This window comes from Oryzias latipes, chromosome 18, assembly GCF_002234675.1.
Source record: "Oryzias latipes chromosome 18, ASM223467v1".
In the NCBI taxonomy this organism is placed as follows: Eukaryota; Metazoa; Chordata; class Actinopteri; order Beloniformes; family Adrianichthyidae; genus Oryzias; species Oryzias latipes.
The window spans coordinates 29,190,721-29,212,594 of record NC_019876.2 but is presented as its reverse complement, the minus strand read 5'-3'; the positions used below and the strand labels follow the sequence as shown (position 1 = coordinate 29,212,594).

Genomic DNA, 21,874 nt, shown 5'->3' with positions numbered 1-21,874 from the left:
TACAGCTAGGTCACAAAGCTTCCTGTCCAGAAGGAGAGACATATGGAGACATTTAGGACATTTAGGTCAGAGCAGTCTGCAGATTCTCTCCCTCTCTGTGTGTGTGTGTGTGTGTGTGTGCGCGTGTGTGTGTGCGTGTGTGTGTGTGTGTGTGCTCATAGGACTAGGAGACTGACACGATGGAGTTTGTCTGTGTCATCCATGACAGCAGTTCAGATTTAGTCTGTTTCAGAGACGGAGAGTTGGATCATTGCAGCTTTATTTTTCAAAATAAAAGCCCTGACACTGAGGCAGCAGGTTGTGCTGCTGCTGGCCTTCTACAGTCAGAGGTGGGAGCAGCAGCAGAACCACCAGATGGCGCTACAGAGCATCAACACGTCACAGTGCAGTATCAGTATCAGGCCTGACTAATTTCCAAAGTTAGATCATTTTTCTTTGTAGGCAGAGAAAACGTTCTTTCTAGGTCACTTTAGAGAATTAGACAAGAAACATGAATGAAGAAGACACACAAACATGCTACAGACATCACAACTGAGCGTACATTAGCATTCAGGCACTCCACTAGAACCAACAATAATCTTAATGGACACAAATACATTCCTTTAACACCTTCAAACAGGTACAACAGTGGAGAATCTATGAAACATGACGTTGGGGATGAAGGAGCTGCAAACGTGGAGGAATGTCTGCCTTTCACCCCGACAGATGTGGAACGGTTAAAACACGCTGGTTTGGATTTCTGCTGCCTTTTGTTAAGGAGGAATGCCAGAGACGAGTGTCTGAAACCTCAAAGTAGAACAGATCCATGAAGCATCACTGGAATCAAACAAAGTCATGACTTAGACCAATCTAGACCTCTACAGCAGCTAACGCTTTAAATGTTTAGGTTGGACGCGTGGATGTGGACATGTAAAGGTTTCGTTCAGCAGTGAGTTTGATAACTGGAGCACGGAAAACATCTGTAAAACTTCTACGTAAATCTTTGTCACCAAAGATGTGGTAAAGCATGACGAAGAGGAAGGCAGGATGGAGGCTAAGGAAGCAGGAGGGACTCCACAGTGCAGGGAGGAGCTACAGGGCGCGGCGTCCCACGCGGCCACGTCCGGCGGTTTAGCGAGGGTCGTCCGGGGCAGCAATCTTCTCCAAATTTGGCTCCATGCCCCAAATCTCCCGGGCGTACTGGGAGATGGTGCGGTCGCTGGAAAATTTGCCACAGCCGGCGATGTTGTGGATGACCTTCTTGGTCCAGGCTTTGGTGTCCTGAACACAGAAAACGTCTGATTGATGACGGACACGCTATGCGGTTCCAGCTCATTCAGGCGCATTTATATGTTTCATGTGGTTTTTCACACGGCTGAGGAAAAAGGCTTAACAACACACATCCCCTCCTGTGGTTCACCAACAGCATCTTGTTTGTATCTATACTAAAGATGCTTCTCAGTCCTCAGCATTAAAACATTACTAGTCAGTAAAAAACTGTTCAGAAAACGTTGATGCGTCAGAGCAGAGAACACAGAACGTCTCTGCAGACAAAGTAGAACCTTAAACTTCAGGCTGCAGAGACCTGCAGCTGCTCTTGTCCTTGAACTGACCTTGTAGAGAGCGCTGACCTTATCCTGACACTGGATGTAATCTTCATAGTCTGCAAACACCTTAAACCTGAAACAGACAGGAAGTGAGTGAATCCCTTCTTCCTCTCTGCAGTCACAGCCCAGATTCATGTCTGAGATCAAACCATTCATTCCTCCCGTCACATAAAGCAAAGGATTCTGGGTAAACAGGTCTGGAGTGGATGGATGAGCGTGGGCTGGCTGAGCTCCTCCTACCTGTCATGGTGCATCAGCATGTTGACCAGGTCTTTAAAAAGGCCCGGATGGTCTGGACTGAAGAAGCCTCCTGAGATCTGGTCCACCGCCTGCTTCAGCTCTGGGATCCGGTTGTAGTACGACATGGCGTCATAACTGAAAACCATGATAAGACCATAAACAACTGCTTGGAACCTTTTACCTGATTTTGGCTCCAGCACGGTTAAACTCAACAATAGTAAAACCACCAGAGCTGCGTTTAGCTGACTTAGAGTGGAGACGCACCCTTTCTTGTCCAGAGCCTCCACGTCATCCACCCTCATGCCGAAGATGAAGAGGTTTTCCTCTCCAGCCTCCTCTGCCATCTCCACATTGGCTCCATCCATGGTGCCAATGGTCAGAGCGCCGTTCAGCATGAATTTCATGTTTCCGGTGCCGGAGGCCTCGGTCCCTGCAGTGGAGATCTGCTCCGACAGGTCGGCCGCAGGGATGACTAGACCAGACAGACAGACGGGTGGAAAGCCATGCGGGCTTCATTAGACCGGTAGAATACAGTCGATTATTGTGGCTAAAATGTCTCAGAGCTAAAAAAGTCTACAGAAAATCCATCTTGGCTGTGGTTCTATGTGCAAAATATCAAAGATCGGATTAGAACGGAACCGTGTGCATGGGCCCAGAAAAACGTTATCTGATTATAACCACATTTCCGTACGCCACTATGGACATGAGCAGAACTCTCTAAATTATCGGAAATGACCGTAGAAGAAGAAAGAGCGAGTTCTGTTGTGAACAAACAAACCCTTCAGAATAGAGTGAGAAGATCTTCTAAATGTGATTTTATTATTGTTATGATTATTATTAAGGGCCTGTTCGCTCATAATCTTTGGAGTAAGTAGGGTTAGGAATAGGCTAATACAGTGGTTCCTAACCTGGGTTCGATCGAACCCTAGGGGTTCGGTGGAGCCTCTGCCGCGGAAGTTAAGACACACCGACTCATCGTGTCTGTACACAATGGTATGCCCTGCTTGGCCATCACTGGCTGCAAATGATCACGTGACATTGCTTGGCCAATCAGTGTTGCGAGGAATTAAGCGCACTCAGGAGTGATCCAACGTGTGCATGTTGTCGAAGTACATAGTGTAATTACTTTCTTCATATTTTAATCCATACAAACTATGTCGAGCAAAAAAAGAAAGTGGTCAGATGAATATCTACAATATGGATTCTCATGTATCACAGAACGGGATGGGAGTCAGCGTCCTATCTGCATGATTTGCAATGCCAAGTTGAGCAACTCCAGCCTCGCACCGGCAAAACTAAAGGAACACTTTGAGAAGCTGCATGGAGATGGAGAATATAAGAACACAACGCTTGCTGAATTCAGGGTGAAGAGAGCCAGATTTGATGATAAGGACATGATTCCCATTAACAAACCGATCCTCACAGCATCATAAGAAGTCGCGTACCTGATCGCAAAGCAGGGCAAGCCACACACCATCGGTGAAACACTGGTAAAACCAGCTGCGTTAAAAATGCCGAGCCTGATACTCGGAACAGCGGCCGAAGGTAAATTATCCCAAATTCCTCTTTCAAATGACACCATCAGCGACAGAATAGAGGAGATGAGTAAAGACATCTTGGCATAAACCTAAAGATCGACTATTGGCTGCACTAAATGTTCTTTTCTCATTTTTAGCGGTTTTGTTTTAGCGTCTTTCTAAGCCGGAGGAAACGACGTTTTCTGGATGTTTAGAACGTGACAGACTGGAGCAGCATTATAGTTATATAGCAGATTCATTTCTCCTCTATATTATCAATGCCTGCTTGCTGGTCTTTGTGAACCATTTTAATCAACTTGTATGTTAATTCTATTTGAGTTCAGAAAAACTGAAGTTGCAAGATTTCTTTTTCATGAACTCCTGCAGAGGACGGCTGGTTGAAATGTTTCATTTGATCTCCAATACGTTCCTTAAGTTAGAGAAGAAAGTATTTAGAAGATTTGCTGCAGCTTAAGGTTTACTTGAGTACATTTGGCCCCATGTTGGCCCCCATGCTGGAATGTGAATTTCTTGCTCTAGTCCTAAATCAGCCATTCCACCTTAAGGGGACATTTGTCTGAGCTCATGCTGTTGTGTTGCTTTCCTGACTTTTTCTTACTTTCTTATTTCCAAGTCTGCAATATTTTTATTGATTTTCTTTTGATTATTTTTAAGAGAAAGAATAAAAAATGTGAACATGTTTAAAATGTTCCCAGGGGCCCCCGGGGGTCTTAATCCGGCAGAGTCTGCATTGCTGCAGCATATGAAGCGTTTAGTGCAAAGACGTTGTTTTCACTCGTGTAACGAGTGCGTCAAGAAAACAATTCCACCTTAAATACACTGACGACCTGATTGTATTCATGAGTAACTCGTTACCCTTTTCAGCCAGAGTCACTCGGTAGTTCTCCAGGAAAATGACCTTCAGCCGGTCTCCCACGACCGGATCGTTGTTGACCACGTCACCGATGGATGTGATGAGTTTGATGATCATCTTGGCCGTGTGGTAGCCTGGAGCTGCCTGGAAACAGAGAACTCTCATCACAATCCAAACACGCTCGTGTGTGGACCTTAAACAAAGGGTTTCCTACTTTCCCTCCAATCATGATGGTCCTTGGGGTCCATTTCTTGTTGGGCTCCTTCTTGATGCCTGAATTGGACAAAACCGCTTTAACCTTTTATTGATTCATCGTTCAAATGGGATTTAGATGTGATTGCGTGAAGCTTTGCGGAGGCGAGGGGTGAGTCGTACGGTTGTACAGAGTGATGATGTGCAGGCAGTTGAGCAGCTGCCGTTTGTATTCGTGGATCCTCTTCACATGGATGTCAAACATGGAGTCACTGTTGATCTTCACCTTGTAGTGTTCCTCCAGGTGGGCGGCAAACTTCAGCTTGTTCTCCTTCCATTTTAAGGCATAGAAAGGTGAAGAGGGGAGATTTAAAGACACTTTTACCTTTTGAAGTCCTTACCTGTTTGACTTTAGCGACATCTCGGATGAGCGCCTCGTCGTCTACAAAGTCCAGCAGCTTCTTCAGTTGGTCCAGGTCCCGGATGTAATCCTCTCCGATCCTCTGAGAAAGTAACCAGATCCAGTTCTTCATGTCACAGAATCGTCTATATTTAAAAAATGAACCAAAGCATGTTCAGTACCAAACCTCAGCGATGACGTCGGCGAGCCCCGGGTTACACATGACCAGCCAGCGCCGGGGGGTGATCCCGTTGGTCTTGTTCTGGAACTTGTGCGGATCCATTTCATAGAAATCCTTGAATCTGGGAGAGGTGGAACATCCCGTCACAAACCCGACCTGAAGGTTTTTTCCAGCTCCAGTGAGCCGCGGTCTTCTTACACGGTGCTTTTGATGATGTCAGAGTGGATGCGGGCCACCCCGTTGACGGCGTGAGACCCCACGATGCACAGGTGGGCCATGTTGATTTTCTTGACGTCCCCTTCCTCGATCAGGGACATTCTGCGCATGCGGTCAACGTCTCCGGGGTAGAGCTGAGTGATGCGCTGCAGACAGAAAAGGTGTTGAGCCGCTTCCGAGTCCGACCCCGAAAACCACAAACGCACAACAGCATAAACCCCTTTTTAGTGTCTTTCCAAGTGTCAAAGGTCAATGAGAAAGAGTGAATAAACCAAACTTTACCCTAAACCAGGGCGGGATGGACCCCTGCCATGAATTACCCACAACCCCCAGATTTACAGCAATGACTAAAGTCCCAGCTGCCCTTTTGGGTAGACGTCAGTGACTACTGTCCCATGAACACATCAGGTCTAAGGTCAACTAACCGTCTTCCTGCCTCAGGTCCTGAGAGTTTGAATCCACAGAGTTGGTTTTCCATCACATCTTCTGTTTTGTAATTTTTTAAAACCTTTTGTTTTTGATTTTTGAGCTTTTAAGTGTTTTATAATCTTCAATCCTCACCAAAAAAACAACCAGAGCGGTATTTTTATCCGTTCACGCATTTCTGAGTATTCCTCTGAAAACCTGCTCTCTGAGCATCAACCCCTCCCAATCCACGAAAACGAGCCGGTCCTCACATTATGACATCACAAAATGAGGAACCGCCCCTTCCAGGAAGAGTCTCTTCTACCAGCTCCGCCCCCAGACTAACAGACACGCCCACTTTCTCAGTGGAGCTAGCAGTAATCGGCTAAACGGTTTCCTTTTCTATGAACAACGTACACATCCATCTCCGTGTGGGCGGAGCCTCAGAGGTCGAGTCTTCTTACTTTCAGGTAGGAAAATGAGCTCCAAAAATAATTCATATTTCATAAAAAAAAACTTTTAGCATTCCAAATGTAACATATGATCATACATATGGATATAGTTTACTCTGAAAGACTTAAGAACAGCAGGATATAAACCCTTTGACGGTAAAAGGAGAAAACGACATTATGATGGAAAAATCCAGATTTGACTTTTTTACATCTTTAATGAAGTGAATCTGCTGCAGCAGGAGGATCCGATTTAACACACGGTGTATTTTATTTTGAAAGGAACTTGTATGTGCTGCTGTTATAAGTAAAAGTTGTTACATTAAAAAAATGTATCTAACTGATTGAATTCAATAACATGTTATACATGTTCTAAATAAATGTCTTAATGGCTGTTTTAGACGGTAAGAAGCAACAAGGAAATGTTAGTTTTGGTCATTTTTGGGAATCTTTTTGGGACTGAAGGAACTCCTGAAGGACAGAAAAGGTTTTTCATTCTGTGGGGGAATAAAAACAGCAGGTGAGACGGCGTCTTCTTAAAGGCGGGAAGGAGGTTAAAAGCACGGCGTTAGATACCAGCTGAAAGGAATCGAGAGCTCAAAGATCCTAAACGTTAGAAGAAATGAAGATTCTTCAAGCTCATCTGTGAACAATCAATTTGGGGGGTTGTATTGCTTAAACACGGGCAATATACATTTCAATAAAGTAACTTTGACCATCCTACAGATGTGACAGTGTCATTGCAGGCAAAGTTCATGTTTTGAATGTTAAAATAACGTTATAATCCCACAAGATCTCAACCACAGAGCACAAAATATGATCTATAGCAGTGTTTTTCAACCTTTTTTGAGCCACGGCACACTTTAACCTTGACAAAAATCCCGCGGCACACCAGCATCCCAAAAAAAAAAAAAAAAAAATGCAGAAACTCAGTCTGTTTTGATCTACAGCCCCCCCCCCCCCCTGAGGCGCTGTCCCTTTAAGCCAATGCATCATGGGAGATGTAGTGTGAAAACTGCGAGAAAACGGCAGAAAGACTCGCGTCTCTGAGCTTCATTGTTTTGTTCACTTGTTCCACGGTCTGATACCGGATTCTGTGGAAAGCTACACCGCTAAAGACGAGCTTTAGCTGGTGTTTTTGTTGGAACTGAGTGAGCTATGAGCTAAATTGGAACAAGGAAGTGGAGACTTTAACCACTTCTGATTGGTCAGACTGATGACATGTGATTAAGCCTTCAAGAATGATTGGTGGAGTCGTGGAGACAGTAAAAGCTGCGGGACTTTTCCTTACACAGTTATAGCTGCACCTATTTCGCGTTACCGTCATTCTTATCAAAATGTCTTTAATAGAATCAAATAAACACAACGAAAAAAGTATTTTATGATCGTTCATATTCTTAACTTCTCAGTGTTTTATCAGGGTCTGTTTGGATGAACAAAGAGCTGATTTCCTGGAGATGGTAATTGCTTTTAGATCAGTTAATGAGGGCAATTTCTCACGGCACACTTGACCATCTCTCACGGCACACTAGTGTGCCGCGGCACACTGGTTGAAAAACACTGCTCTATAGGACCTTGGAGACTTGTTCTTCTCAAAATGGAAGAATCAATTTCCTCCAACCGTAACCCTTGTGCTATCCTAGACAGTTTAACATTGGGAGTTGGGTCATCTAGACCCACTAGACAGTGCTCTGAACCTTTTTTCTTCAATGATTTGTGATCTTCACTGGTGTCCATGGATTACATGAAATCTTTCCACCTTTATCCACCTTTGTCATGGTAGGGAGAACACCTCAATGGAAGGGGGGGGGGGGTTATAGGACAGCATAAGGGTTAAAGATATGTAGAAATGATCTCTGACACTATTTGGTTTTGAAGAAAATGTGTTTTTCTGCCAGAGGATGCACACAAGATTTTTGTCCCACTTGGAGTCCCTTTTTAAATTATATGAAGAATTTAGACGTCACTGCTGATAGAATATTTAAAGATTGACTGAAATGTGCAAGTGAGAGGTTTATTTTCTTTTGAAAACTATTTCGCGTTTGAAAGAGTGGTCCAGTAATGGGAGGGTTTGTGGAGTTTTGTACACTTTGTCAACCTTTGTTTAAATGTGAAATACTAATAAAAAGTCTTGGAGTAAAACTAAAGCCTGTCATGCTGGTTTCAGCTGCTGCAGCTGGAGTTTCAAGGCCTAAAAACAACCAGATCGTCATCGTGTCTTTAGGTTTGTTCATCTGGATAAACAGAAGACAAAGTAACCCCCCAAATGCTCAAACCTCCCAGAGCAGCAGCTCTCCTCACCTCCATGTGCCTCCTGTTGATCTCATAGATGATCTCCAGGTGTCTGGGCAGCAGGTTCTGAAACAGGTCGACGGGCCAGCGCTCCAGCGCCTCCGGCAGGACGGTGTGGTTGGTGTAGGCACACGTACGGATCACGATGTCCCAAGCCTGGACGCACGGCAGGAAGACACTTGGTTTCCATCCTCCTGACATAACAACTCAAGATGCCGACAGATGCAGACGTTCACCTTCTCCCATGAGAGCTTCTCCACGTCCACCAGGATCCTCATCAGCTCAGGAATGGCCAGAGCAGGGTGGGTGTCGTTTAGCTGGATGGCCACCTGTGGAGCGCAAAAAAGCAGAGCAAGAATTCAGTTTTTGGTTTAAGAAGAGCTGTAGATTCCCACCAAAGCCAATGAAAGCTGTCACCTTGTCTGGCAGAGTAGAGAGATCGATCCTCACAAACTCTGTGGAGCCGAACTTGGAGGCTTTGAACCGGCGAATGATGTCTTGAAGAGTTGCTGCCACGACAAAGTACTCCTGCTTCAGCCGCAGCTCCTTCCCCTCAAAGAACTGTGGGGGAATAATGTTTACATTACAGAGACGTCCCACTGGCAGTCAGCCTCTTTTGCTGGTGGGGCGTGGCCTGAGGACGCCATGACGTCCGGAAACCCATAAGAGGCAAACAGATGCTCCAGATGTGATGTCCTCATCATCGTTTTATGAAGGTTGTTGTATCAAAAACAAAGACAGACTGGCTGCAGATGGACAGAAATGATGTCCTTGGACCAGAGCGTTAACAAAAGAGAGCTCAGGTTAGCGCCGCCCAACCACAGAGGGAACCAGCAACCCCTGCCTGGTTTCTAACCAGCGGGGCTACAGGACTACAGGGTGGTGGATCCTGAAGGGACGGACAGGTCGGCTCTGGCTTGGAGGAACGGCTCTTGAAGACTTGGACAAGAATTTGGTGGAACTTGGACCCAGTTCTTAGTTTGAGCCTGAAATCATTTTTAATGAGTCGCTGTGACTCATCGCTGCTCTACTACACTGTTTACATCCCATAATGCCCGGCTACGGTGGCCGTTTTGGTTCAGTTATTCCGCTTAGAGTATGTAGTCTATTCAGACTGAGGAAAGTCAAAGCGAACCAGAGCTCAGTCCAGTTGGAAACGAACCGAGACCACCTCCAAAGACGGGTCAGAGAGCGGTTCCTGGTCCTGGTCCTGGTCCAGGGACAAATTTGAAATCTGAAATTTCCTGGAGGACCAGGAACCGCCTGGGTGTATTCAGATTGAAAATTTGTTCCGGATTATCGGAGGAAACAAACTCTGGTTCACTTTAAGAGAACTGATTGTGTCCAGTCTGACCACAGCCTAAAACATCTGACACCAATGTACTTGTACTTTGTTTGGGATCATTTTTCTCCTACCTGCTCTTCCTTTCACATGATCTGGGTTTTGGTCCAACAAGTTTTTTTGTAAAGACACAAAACATTTCCCTCTGGATTTCAGGATTTCAAACCAAAACAAGTGAATGAAAAACCATCCAGACTCTTTTCTATGTCGAGCAGTTGGGACCGTTCTGGTTTTGGGGGGAAGAGGCGTTAGTTTGGCTGCGGTTCACTTCTGACAGACGTTGCCAGCAGGTTTGTGTCCACGAGGGGAAAAGGACTCACGTTGTCGTTGGGGTACAGAACTCTGGAGATGTTCTCCGCCAGGTTCCTGTCCAGCACAGCTTGGATGTAGCCTCCAACGTTAACTGAGGATCAGCAGAAAGAATGGAAACAATCCAAACGTTTGAGCATTTCTGCTTCACAAACGAGCTTTTTAAAGCCAAGAAAACTCACAGTCTTTGAGGTTGAAGTCACAGGGGGCCTTGGCAGACCACAGCCTCATGGTGTTCACGATGTTGTTTCGGTATCCAGGAACAGGGGTGTCATACGGAAGAGCCAGAACCACCTAAACTCCAGCAGCAGAGACAAACAGCCATCAGCAGATATTGGATTCAGGACCAGAGGCATCAAAAGGCCCGACACACAATGAACTGGCCTGAAGCCTAAAGTTCATGTGAATAAACTCTGAGAGTCCACCAGAACGTTTATTTCTGTATCAGATCAATCACTAACATGAAGACTGACCGCCATCTTGAGCCAAAGAAGGACATCAATGCGGACGCCGTTTACGTCACGGTCCTGACTTTACCTTCAGTAAATGTGTGAAAGTCTCTGATGCTCTTCGCACATAAAACTCGTTTAATTCAATGGTATTTAAATACTCCAATATCTCAACACAGTTGTCTCAACCGCCGTCACACCAATAACTGCACAAAAACATTAAATCAGACATAAAATATGAACAACTGACAACTAAACTTACTTTGATGATGATCCAGATCTAAAAACCTGAGTTGCTTTCTATGACTTAGTTTTTCTGCAGAGCAGCAGAAGTTCATTAGAAGTTCACCTCTGAGTTGAGGGCGGGACTGTTGGTGTAAAGCAGCCCCGCCCCCTTTCCCCTCCCTGTTGCTGAGAGCTCTCTGTTTAAACGCTCTCCCATAACCTTCCAGCCTCTCACAATACGGATTTTTAGAGAGAAATACATATTTTAGTGACGTTTTATCTTTTAACTCATATTCATAAGAGGGTAACTACTTTTATGATGCCTGTCTGTCTGTCTATCTGTCTGTCTGCCTGTCTGTCTATCTGTCTGCCTCCCTGCCTGTCTATCTGTCTGCCTGTCTGCCTGTCTATCTGTCTGTCTGTCTGCCTGCCTATCTGCCTGTCTGTCTGCCTGCCTGTCTGTCCGTCTGTCTGTCTGTCACCCCGGAGCTAACGTTAGCGGTGCAACAAAAACAGCAGCAGTATCAGATCCATCCAGCCGTCCAGTTCTGATCCAGATTCCAGCTCAGACCAGGATAACAAAGACCTTCATGGATCTGTTGGTCTGCGGGTGGATGATCAGAAAGGGGCGGAGCTTGGAGGCTTTGGCCCCGCCCGGCCTATTTTCTACATCACAGACACGATCTTTTTTAATCTGCATTTTTCTCTTCTGATTCTCTTCTGATTAGAATAAAGACATACTCGGTTTGTGAAATCATGTGTGGTTGTAGACTTCATACCAACATTTGCTTCTCTAAACAGACATTTTTTTATTTTTATTTATTTTATTCTGCCTCGGTTCCAGATGAAGTTTTTCTGTCTCACCAGCACTGACCTGCGTGTCGACCCATTTGACTCCTTCGGCCGTGTGCTGGACCCGGCCATAGAAGTGGACGGGCCGCATGTACTCGGGGCGCGCCTTCTCCCACGGGTTACCGTAGCGCAGCCAATCATCAGCCTCTTCCACCTGAGCAGAGACATGGGGTGGCGTTTAGTTTAGTCACGACTCTGCCGTCGCCTCAGGAAGAGACTGGTTTGCAGCCGGACTTGGTACCTGCCAGCCGTTGACCACCTTCTGATTGAAAATGCCAAACTCGTAGCGAATGCCGTAACCGTAGGCGGCCAGACCCAGAGAGGCCATGGAGTCCAGGAAACAGGCTGAGGGGGAGACACGAGGCATCGTGAGGGGGGGGGGGGGGGGGTTGTGGGTTCGAACCCCAATCTAGACGTTCAGGTCTCAGCCGATCTGCAGCTCACCAGCAAGGCGGCCCAGTCCTCCGTTCCCCAGCCCTGCATCTTCCTCAATGTCCTGCAGCTCCTCCATGTCCAGCCCCAACTGAAAAAAAAGGTTTGATGAGCGGAAGAAAGGACAAGAACCCTGAAGTTCCAGAAAAACTGTTTGGAAATCCAAACGTGAGCTCGGTCGAGCATCCATGAAGAGCTCTGCTGATGAATTCCATCGACTCTCAAATCAGATCATCCCAGCAGAGCGTTTAGCATCTTCACTGTTCTAGAAAAACTCAGAAGGCATCTCAACTCATAATTACATTAATAACTAACTTTAAAATGTCCATTAATAAATCTAACACTTCATCAATATGAAAAATTTCAACTCTAGAGTGTATTCAGACTGGAAAAGTCCATTGGTCCACTTCATTTGGTCCGGATCTGTGATGGCATTCATGGCTCTTTTCAGGGAGCTGAATTTCTACCAAGAATTGAATTCAAATTATTTTGGAATTATCAATTATCGCTATATTTGACATGTGTGGACAATACGTTAAAGTCTGATCTGGATTGATTGTAAATATTCCACGGCCAGCATATACAGTGTGTATGTATAAGGAGTGTGTATGTATTGTAGTGTAATGCAGCAGCTAAACCCGGAGTCTGAAACCTCTAAAGAACCATTTGGTCCAGTTTCTTACTGACAAAACTGAGCCAAAGCAGCAAAATCTGTTTTTAAAAAATACACTTTTTTGAGGCCTTTTATTTTTAACATGTAGTACTTAAATATTCACAATATTTAAACTACAACCGTGTTAGATTTTAAATAGGCTGTATAACAGTTATGATTTATTTTACTCTGACACCGGCCTCTTCCAGTTCCTTTCAAAATAAAATTCAGTGTCCAAAAGATCCTCCTAAAGCAGTAAAATTAGTTGCATTTCTTATAATAAGGCAGTTCTTTCATTTAAGCCCATTGTTTCTGAACAGGAACTAGGTTCTGTTGCAGCAGAAGATAAGAACTGAATCTAAATATAAACAGTTCTGACAACAAATTAAATCCTCATAATAATCTGACATTTATGCATTTTGGAGGACTGATAAAACATGAGGCCTCTGAATTTAGTGTTGTGTCAGGAGTGGTTAAAAACAAGTTTATTCTATTAATAGAGGATCAGCTAAAAAAAAACTTAAATATGAAAACAAAATGTAACCAACAAACTCATTATTGATATACAATAAGAAAAAAAATCAGGCTACTTTGAAGCTCCATGCAAAAACTTCTGGTGAAACATTTTAAGACAAGAACCTTTTTAACAGGAGAAAACAACCAGGAGTCGCTGCAGGGCGGTTACCAAGGAGACGACGGCTGAGAAGGAACGCTGATAACAGTGAGAAGTGATGTGGATCACGTTAAAGTTGTTTCAATGAGCCTGCACTCATTTCTACTCTGTTTACATCCCATAATGCCCGGCTACGGTGGCTGTTGTGGTCCAGTTGGGTCTCTGAGCATGGAGTCTATTCAGACTGAGGAAAGTCAGAGCGAGTGAAAAACAAACCGAGACCACCTCCAAAGACGGGTCAGAGAGCGGTTCCTGGTCCTGGACCAGAGTCCGTTTGGGTGAATTCAGACTAAAAGTGTGTTCTGGATTATCGGTGGAGACGAACTCTGATCACTTTAAGAACCAAACGTGATCAGTCTGAACACTCGGTGAGCCTTCGGTGTTCAGGCTGAACCGGATCGACCGGCACAACTAGTCCCCAGTTTGGACTCAGGGGTCAAAGGTCACACGGCCTTTCTAGTTTTAGGGCTCAACGCTGGTTATCTTTGCGTTGTCTCTCTCCTTCTGAAATGATCTTCTCCGTCTTCATGACAAAACCATTTCCTTCAGACTCTCCATCTCTGCACTGCAGAATGTGGAGAAGTATTTCCCTTAGAAAAAAACGTGTCGTTTGTGGATGAAGAACTTCAAACAGCCTCTGGTTGGGCTGCTGCTGCTGCAGACTCAGCTGAAGGACCCCAGGGATAGAAAGAACGCCCTCCCCCGCCTCCACGTTAGTGATGGCCCATCTGGAGATCAAGTACTCTTGAAGTGCTGTGAGATGAGTTTGTTGGTGGGCGGATAGGGGGGGGATGCTGGACCCATGAGGGAGCAACTTCCTGCTCGTGTCAAAGACCAACACAAGTACTTTTTGTAAAGTTTAACTGAACAGTTCTGACTATGCTGTGTGTTTATTTACTTTCGTGTCGTATTTATGGGAACAGATGATTTTCTTTTGGATCGTCATGATTCTTTTCCCCAGAGACAACGACCTTCTTCATGATCTTCAGAAACTTGAGGAGGTGAAGACAGATCCACTTCTGCTGTGGACAACATTCCCAAAGACCCTAAATGATGTCAGACATCACACATCCATCCCTTTTCCCCCCACTTGTCCAGGGCGGGCAGCCTCAGCAGGGACCTCCCCCTCAATAGAGATCTCATCCAGTTCTGCTGGTGGAACCCTGAGGCGTTCACAGGCCGGTCCAGACAGACCGTCCCCCCAGCCTGTCCTAGGTCTTCCCCAGGTCTCCTTGTAGTAGAACATGCCCACATCTCCTCTCCAGGGAGGTGTCCAGAGTCACCTGGAGTAGATGGCTTAGCCATCTCAGTGTAGAAGAGGAGGAGGTCATGACCCAAAGCTCAAGACCACAGATGAGTGTTGAAACAAACACTGGAGAGCTTTAGCTCCTTCTTCACTACAACAGACTTAAGGCCCGTACACACCGGGACGAATATTCGCCAGCGTTTTTCGCCACGTTTTTTGTGTTCACACCCAGGCGATTTTCGCTGACGATGAGTGGAGTGAACATGCAATTTCATTCCCTGACATTAGATGGCGCTTAATGTAAACAGAAATACTCCTGTACACAAGGTGGCGCTGCGCAACTTTACGCTTCTTAAAGTCGCTTTTCACTCAGAAGAAGAGAGCAAGTATTTACTCGCTTGTCAGAATCAAACAAAGTAAACATGAATATTTCAAGCACCAGTAGCTCCAACTGGTACTTGGTAAGGGGATATTTTAGAATGTCCGTCATTATTTCTTCGCGGCAGTGTAGACGCTACTTGGCGTCTAACTTCTTCGCTGGTATGTGTGCTCAGCAAGGCAGTTTTGTGTTTGAGCGCCCCCAAGTGGTGTTTTACTGTAACTTCAGAAGCTCCAGACACGTGTGCAAAAGCGCCGTTCTCATTGGTCGAATAGCTTTCGATGCAAGGCGTCAAAAAAAAACGAATCCGAGGCGTTTTTTTTTTTGACGCTTTGACGCGTAGTGTTTTTTCGTGTCGGTGTGCACACTCTCATTGGTGCCCTTTGTTTAGTCACGAGGCGTTAAACGTTGGCGAAAATCGCCGGCGAAATTCGTCCCGGTGTGAACGGGCCTTAAGTCAGCAAACCGCTGCACCAATCCGGAGATGCCGTCAACTTCACGTTCCATCCTTCCCTCACTCACTCGTGAACAAGACTCCAAGACATTTAAAGTCCTCCAGGCACAAACTCTACACCTAAATGATGAAACAAAGATCCGCAGACAGAGTGGTCAACCTTTGAAAGTTGCAGGTTTGGTCCCACCTTGCCTGTCCAGGTATCACGGTGTCCTTGGGCAAAACTCTGAACCAGTCGTTGGTCCTGGTGGTCTGATAGCACCTTGCATTGCAGCTCTGCCACCATCAATGTGTGAATGTGTGTGTGTGCATGGCTAAATTAAACTGTTGATGTAAATTTACTTTGGGCCTTAATCAACAGAGAAAAGTAGTACGTGAGTACCAGCCAAAGCCCCTCTTTCCAGTCGAGAACCATGGCCTCCAAATTGGAGTTCCAGCCACTTCACACTCGACTGAAAATGCCTTAGAGGACACTGAAGGTCCTGGTTCAATGAAAAAACTGACAAAACAACATCATCTGCATAAAGCAGAGATAAAAACCTGAGGTTCCCAAACCAACTCAGGATGTACCAAGAATTTGTCCTTAAAAATCATGAACAGAACCAACAAACACCTGAAAAGGATTTGACTAACGGAAGACCGACATTTCATACGTGGAAAATGTACGTAGTGGTTGTGTGACACGGACTCTAAAGCAAGGTAGGAAAGCACATTCTACCATTCACCCAATCCAAACATCAAACTTTAGCAGATTCTTTAATGTAAAGTTAGGTCATATGTTCAAGAATTTGGTTAACCAAATTGTATCATTTGAGATTTTCCCATGGTGTTTGGGAGTAAACGAGTGTAGAGTGTCCAACCTTCTAAAGTAGATTTGTGAGTGACATCACCAGGTCTCCTGAAGACCTGCAGAGGTCTACGGTTTAAATCCCCGGTAATCCTCAGTCAACATTCACTCTAAGCTGAAAGTTTAAGGCTAATTGGGAGATGTGTTGTTTTGGAAACTACAGGCCTCATCCACTGACGCATCTATTTAATTCAGCTTTTAATTAGATCTCGTGTGTGGGATCTAGAATTTTACTTTTATATTTTAGATGATATTTTATCACATATTTATTGGTTTCATGCTTTTTAGTCAAGTTGTCCTTTTTTACGTCTTAACTCATCCTAATTTATATTCCAGGTGTTTTGGGCTTTTTTATGCATTAACGTATTTTAATTTATATCTTCATATTTTAGCTGTTTATATATTTTAACTTTCTATTTATCACTTCTACATTTGTTCATGAGGGTTTTCTCAGCCTTGGCTGGGGTGTTTGTGCTCAGACTCCCAGAGTTTTGGGCCTGCTTGTCCTCATCTCCCCCAACCTTCCGGTCCAGTGGGCCCACGGCGAGGGTTGGGGGAGATGCCAGAGTACAAGCAGGCCCAAAACTCTACGGGGGCTGGGGGGCTGTGGGGCTGAGTTGTGGTGATTTGATGCTGACGCCCCGGCCAACAGGAGGACAGGTCGGACGGCGCCTTCTGGGTTTTACCAGACTAACAAAGCCTCTTTACCTGGTAGATGGCCTCATCACAGGCGCTCTCCAGGCCCAGGTTCACCATGGTGTTCTGCAGAGTGCGTCCCATGTAGAACTCCAGGGAGAGGTAGTAGACCCGCTGCAGGAGGAACAGAGGAGCAGACAGAGGCTGGATTCACCAGGAAGCTGCAGATGCGGCCTTTAACCATCATTTACTGTTAGTTGTTGATAAAGTCTGTTCAAAACGTCAATCACAGAAGAAAGAAGGAGACAAAAGGCATGAACGCGTCCAAAGGAGTGGCACGGCGGCAGCAGGAGCACGGCCGTCTGTGGAGGACATTCAGCTCTCCAGAATGTGAAACTTTTTCTCTCAAATTAACACAAAGACTTGTAGAATTTCAGCGGCGTCTTCCAGCTGGCGCCGTGCCCGTGCGGCCGTTGCTCTGGCGTTCTGCCAGTTACATCCTGTCCCCTCCTGCTGCTGAACAATCATGGCGGCCAGAAAGGAGGCAGATAACAGAGACGTTGCACAACAGAAAAGAGGTTTCTGTGTCCCGTCTAGCAAGAGGAAAGAGAAACAGTTCTCTGCAAACATGACGGCTCCTGACCAAACATGAAAAGCTGAAGAGTCACGCACACAGGAAGGGGGGGGTTGCAAAATAAGTTCCGGTAAAACTTTGTTTAATCATATTTCCTCTGTGCAACAGGACCTGTATGGAGGATGAAGGTGCAGCAGCTGTGACCCCTTCATGACCTCAGGAGGAGGCCTGCAGGTCTGCAGCCGCAGACTCCAAGCTTGATGTGGAGCGGCCGGCGAGGCTGTGTCTGAATTCCCACCCTAAATACTAAAAAACTATATAGTAGCCTGAATTTTAAAAGCAATTCAGACTCCACGCTCACTACTTTTTTTTTTTTTTTAACAGCAGATATGGCGTCATCCCTTTCACAAAGTTGATGTGAGCGTTTTGAGATGATCATTTATGCGTCCACTGTCTTCTGAAGATAAAAACCTTGATGGTTTATTAAAAAACATATTTGTGTCTGAATTCCCACCCTAACCCCTACATAGTGTGTTTGCCGTTTTGTAGAGCTGTCTGAATCTACAATTCCAAACTCCAGTGCCCTGGAAATTTCCCAGAAGTCTCTGCGAAAAACCGGTGTGCATTGATGCTCACTAGATCAGCATATACCACAATGCCTTGCGTTTGAAGAATTTTTGCAAAAAAAAAAAAAATATTTAAATGTATTTTTTTGATAAACCATCAAGGGTTTTATCTTCAGAAGACAGTGGACTCATAAATGATCGGCCCTAAAACCCTCATATCCATTAGATTTTAACTTTGTAAAAACGATGATGTCATATCCACCATAAAAAATAAAAAGTAGTGAGCGTGTTGTCCGAATTGCTTGTGAAATTCAGGGCCCTACATAGTTCTGCACTATATAGATTTTTTTAGTAGTTAGGGGTTAAGGTGGGAACACAACGAGTACATGTATGTAAATACAGTTTTTGGGCAAAAATTGTTCAGACGCAATGCATTGTGGTCCATATTTGCTGATCTAGTGAGCATCAATGCACACTAGTTTTGGGAAATTTGTAGGGCTCTAAATTTTGGAATTGCAGGTTGGGCCTGAATTCCTTCCCAATTCACTACATAGTGCACTATATAGTATACTATGTACTCTATATAGTGTACTATGTAGTACTCTATATCAGTGTTTTTCAACCTTTTCTGAGCCACGGCACACTTTAACCTTAAAAGAAATCCCGCGGCACACCAGCATCCAAAAATTAAAAAAAAAAAGGAGAAACTCATAGTCTGTATTGATCTACAGCCCCTCCACAATCTCACATGCATTTTTGAGATAGTTGTTACAGAAAAAGCTGGAAACTGCAGCTGTTTTTTTCTAAAAGATGCAATAAAAGTTAAGTTAGAAGATTTAAAAACAGTTTAATGTGTGTTCGTTGGTTTCAAGACGTTTAACAACAGATCTCCTTGTGCACTGTCACTCTCACAACCCAATGCATCATGGGAGATGTAGTGCATAAAACGGCCGGAGATCGGTTTTCGGAGCTTCATGGTTTTGTTCTCTTGTTCCACGGTCTGATACCGGATTCTGTGCAAAGCTACACCGCTAAAGACGAGCTTTAGCTGGTATTTCTGCTGGAACTGAGCGACTTTACGAGCAAAATTAAGAACAAGGAAGTGTAGACTTTAACCACTTCTGATTGGTCAGACTGATGACATGTGATTAAGCTCCCCAAGAATGATTGGTGGAGACAGTTAAAGGGGCGGGACTTTTCCAAAATACAGACGAAGGTGCAGCTGAATCGCCGTACGGTCATTCTTATCAAAATATCTTTAATAAAATAAAATAAACGCAAAGAAAAAGTATTTTATGATCTTTTATATTCCTAACTCCTCAGTGTTTTATCAGGGCCTGTTTGGATGAACAGACAGCTGAAATCCTGAAGATGGGAAATGTTTTTAGATCAGTTAATGAGGGCAATTTCCCACGGCACACCTGACCATCTCACACTAGTGTGCCGCAGGACACTGGTTGAAAAACACTGCTCTATATAGTGCACTATATAGAGTCCATAGTTCACTTTATAGTGTATATAGTGCACTTTTTAGTGCGTAGTGAAGGACCGCTCTATATAGTACACTATATAGAGCGGTCCTTTCCTACGCACCACATGGTGCAGCATGTAGGGACAGAATTCGGACAGAACGTCTGCTTTGATGACGGTGGGCGGGGCATCTGAAGACAACTCTTACGTAATCTCATAACGGAGCAGCCGCAGCGCCGCAGGCCGCATGCAGCTCTGCAGCGGGGACCATGTCAAGGTCACTCAGGGGCTGCAGCGGCTGCACAGCTGCACGCGCTGAACGCCAACAGCTGAAGCAGCCCGCGTGCACGCAGCGGAGCCGCCGTGTGACTATAAATGGATATGAAAAGCAAAGCGGCGTGCACGCGCGCGGCTCGAGCATCAGCTGTGACCCTGCAGCGCATCCCCTCCCACTCCGATCAGCTGTGTACGTGCCGCTGCGCCACAGCGCCGCATCGCTCACCTTCGGGTCCTTCTCGTAGTAGTGCTGCTGCGTCCGGATCCAGCGGCCCACCAGGTGGTCCCGGACCGTGTTGGCCAGGGCGAAGTAATAGTCCCGTTTGGTCGCTACGTTCCGGTCCTTCACCAGGGTGAAATGAAGGTGTCGGTTGAAATTGGTTTTCAGGTCGGCGACATTCTCCACCCCGGCCAGTCCCCGCACGGAGATCTGCTTCCGGCGCTCCTGGTCGCTCAGCGGTTTGGCCATGACGGTCCCGGTGTGCGTGGAGGTGTGAGCGTGGAGGAGCGCTGCCGGCGGCCTCTGCTGAGCTGCTTCTCCGCGGGTGCAGACGCGCAGACGCTCCGGTCTCACTTATACCGGACAGCGCAGGAAAGAAAACTGCTTCCGGTGGCGTTTCAAAGTAAAACTTCATCAGAGGCCAAACCAGGAGGCGGCAGGCAGCCTCAACGCCACAAGAGACATTTGGCTTACAGTAATTTAATTATAACAGGTTTCTAATTTGCTACAAATAACGTGAACTTTTTTTTTACTTTTGTCTGCAGCACATCCAGAATCCTTTCAAAATAAAACACATCCGGTGTCAAAGAAGATCCTGGTGCAGCGAATTAACTTAAAATAAATAAATAATAAAAAATTCAGTCAAGTCCTACATGGATGGATGGTAGATTCAAGCTTTACCATCATTTTTATCTGACATGATAAAAGTCTAAACATAGATGATTTAATAAAATTATCTGAAATATAGTAACCAAAACTACAAATTCACTCTTTATTCAAATAGTTTTCTTTCAAGGAGCCTCAGGTCACCGACCCTTGAACTCAACCAAAATAATAATAGTAATAATAACAATAAGTTTATTTATAAAGTTGTACATTTGTAAATAAACAAAATTCTAACAAAACGCTGTACATTAACGGCTTCCATCATAAAAGCGGTTGAAAGCTATAAATAGGTGAATAAAAACATAAAACACTTCAGATTAAAACGTCATGTTGGACCAAATGCTTCAGTGTAAAAATGAGTTTTCGTGGTTTAAGTGGATGGAGACACTGGTCTAAAAAGGCCTGTTCTCCCCACACCCACTCTGGTTGGTCGCCAACCTGAGACGCCGGGCTGGACGCCAACGACAGTGAAGCTCTGAGAGGTCGGGGGGGGTTACCTCTCAAAGACGACGGGCCGTGGCGGGAAGAACAAGCGGAACAATCACAGCCAAATTTAGTGTTAAACATAACGTTTTTATTTTCTGTCAATTTTGATGCTTCTATAGAAAAACAGAAGCTTTGCAAAAATGTCTTTTTTCTTGATTCCAACAGTTTTAGGCACTTTTTGGTGAAATGTAGTTTAATGACATCTGGAGATCTTCTGGAGAACGGTGCAAAAGTTCTTGTCATGTTGTTAAAGCTGCAGATATTCTAGTGATTATTTAGACTAATGTACCCTTTGTTTAAAAAAAACCCTTTAAATAAGCATTTCTTCAAATCCAGACTTTGACTGAAAAATGTGTTTTTGGCCGTTCAGGTTTGAATCCACGTCGTCCACTCAGGACTGTTTCCTCTGGAAGACCAGACTCCATCCAGCTCGTTCGGTATTCAGCAGACGTTTGTGCAAAATCAACCTGGCCCAGACCATCATAGTACCACCACAGTTTTTTTAATATTCTTAAGTTTCTGCTTTGTACAACCGTACAGATACTCATCTGAAGACATTGAACGTTTTTCTTCCATTAAGGGTTTGTTTAGTGGAAGCATTGATCTTAGCTAAAGATAAGTCCGTGTTACGACCATTGATCCTGAAACCCCAGTGTTAACATGTTCTAGCAGCATTTGCAGATGATGGAGAACAAAGAAAATACGGTAAGCTTAAAATGAATTTTCTGAGTTGTTCTTTATAAGGGTTAATGGCAGACGAAGTGTGCA

General features: G+C 45.0%; 1 protein-coding gene across 1 annotated transcript; it reads right to left on the bottom strand.

The window, feature by feature from the left end:
* Positions 1-241: 241 nt before the first annotated feature.
* On the bottom strand, positions 242-20,203 carry LOC101171113 (glycogen phosphorylase, muscle associated). The gene is made up of 20 exons (XM_004080065.4): positions 19,961-20,203; positions 16,921-17,022; positions 11,974-12,052; positions 11,771-11,874; positions 11,552-11,683; positions 10,186-10,297; positions 10,015-10,097; positions 8,770-8,913; positions 8,589-8,681; positions 8,362-8,508; positions 5,189-5,352; positions 4,997-5,111; positions 4,811-4,912; positions 4,593-4,740; positions 4,432-4,490; positions 4,220-4,361; positions 2,091-2,298; positions 1,827-1,961; positions 1,593-1,659; positions 242-1,260 (listed from the first exon to the last, which is right to left on the bottom strand). Exons 1-20 carry the CDS (start codon positions 20,201-20,203, stop codon positions 1,111-1,113), a joined length of 2,529 nt encoding a protein of 842 aa, XP_004080113.1. The 3' UTR covers positions 242-1,110.
* Positions 20,204-21,874: the final 1,671 nt, after the last annotated feature.

Excerpts from the sequence above, each read along its gene's own strand:
- LOC101171113 (XM_004080065.4), bottom strand. The coding sequence starts at position 20,203 with ATGGCCAAACCGCTGAGCGACCAGGAGCGCCGGAAGCAGATCTCCGTG. Across the intron at positions 5,353-8,361 it reads TCAACAGGAGGCACATGGAG|CGCATCACTCAGCTCTACCC; the intron begins GTGAGGAGAGCT and ends TTCTGTCTGCAG. Across the intron at positions 4,362-4,431 it reads CCATCATGATTGGAGGGAAA|GCAGCTCCAGGCTACCACAC; the intron begins GTAGGAAACCCT and ends CTCTGTTTCCAG.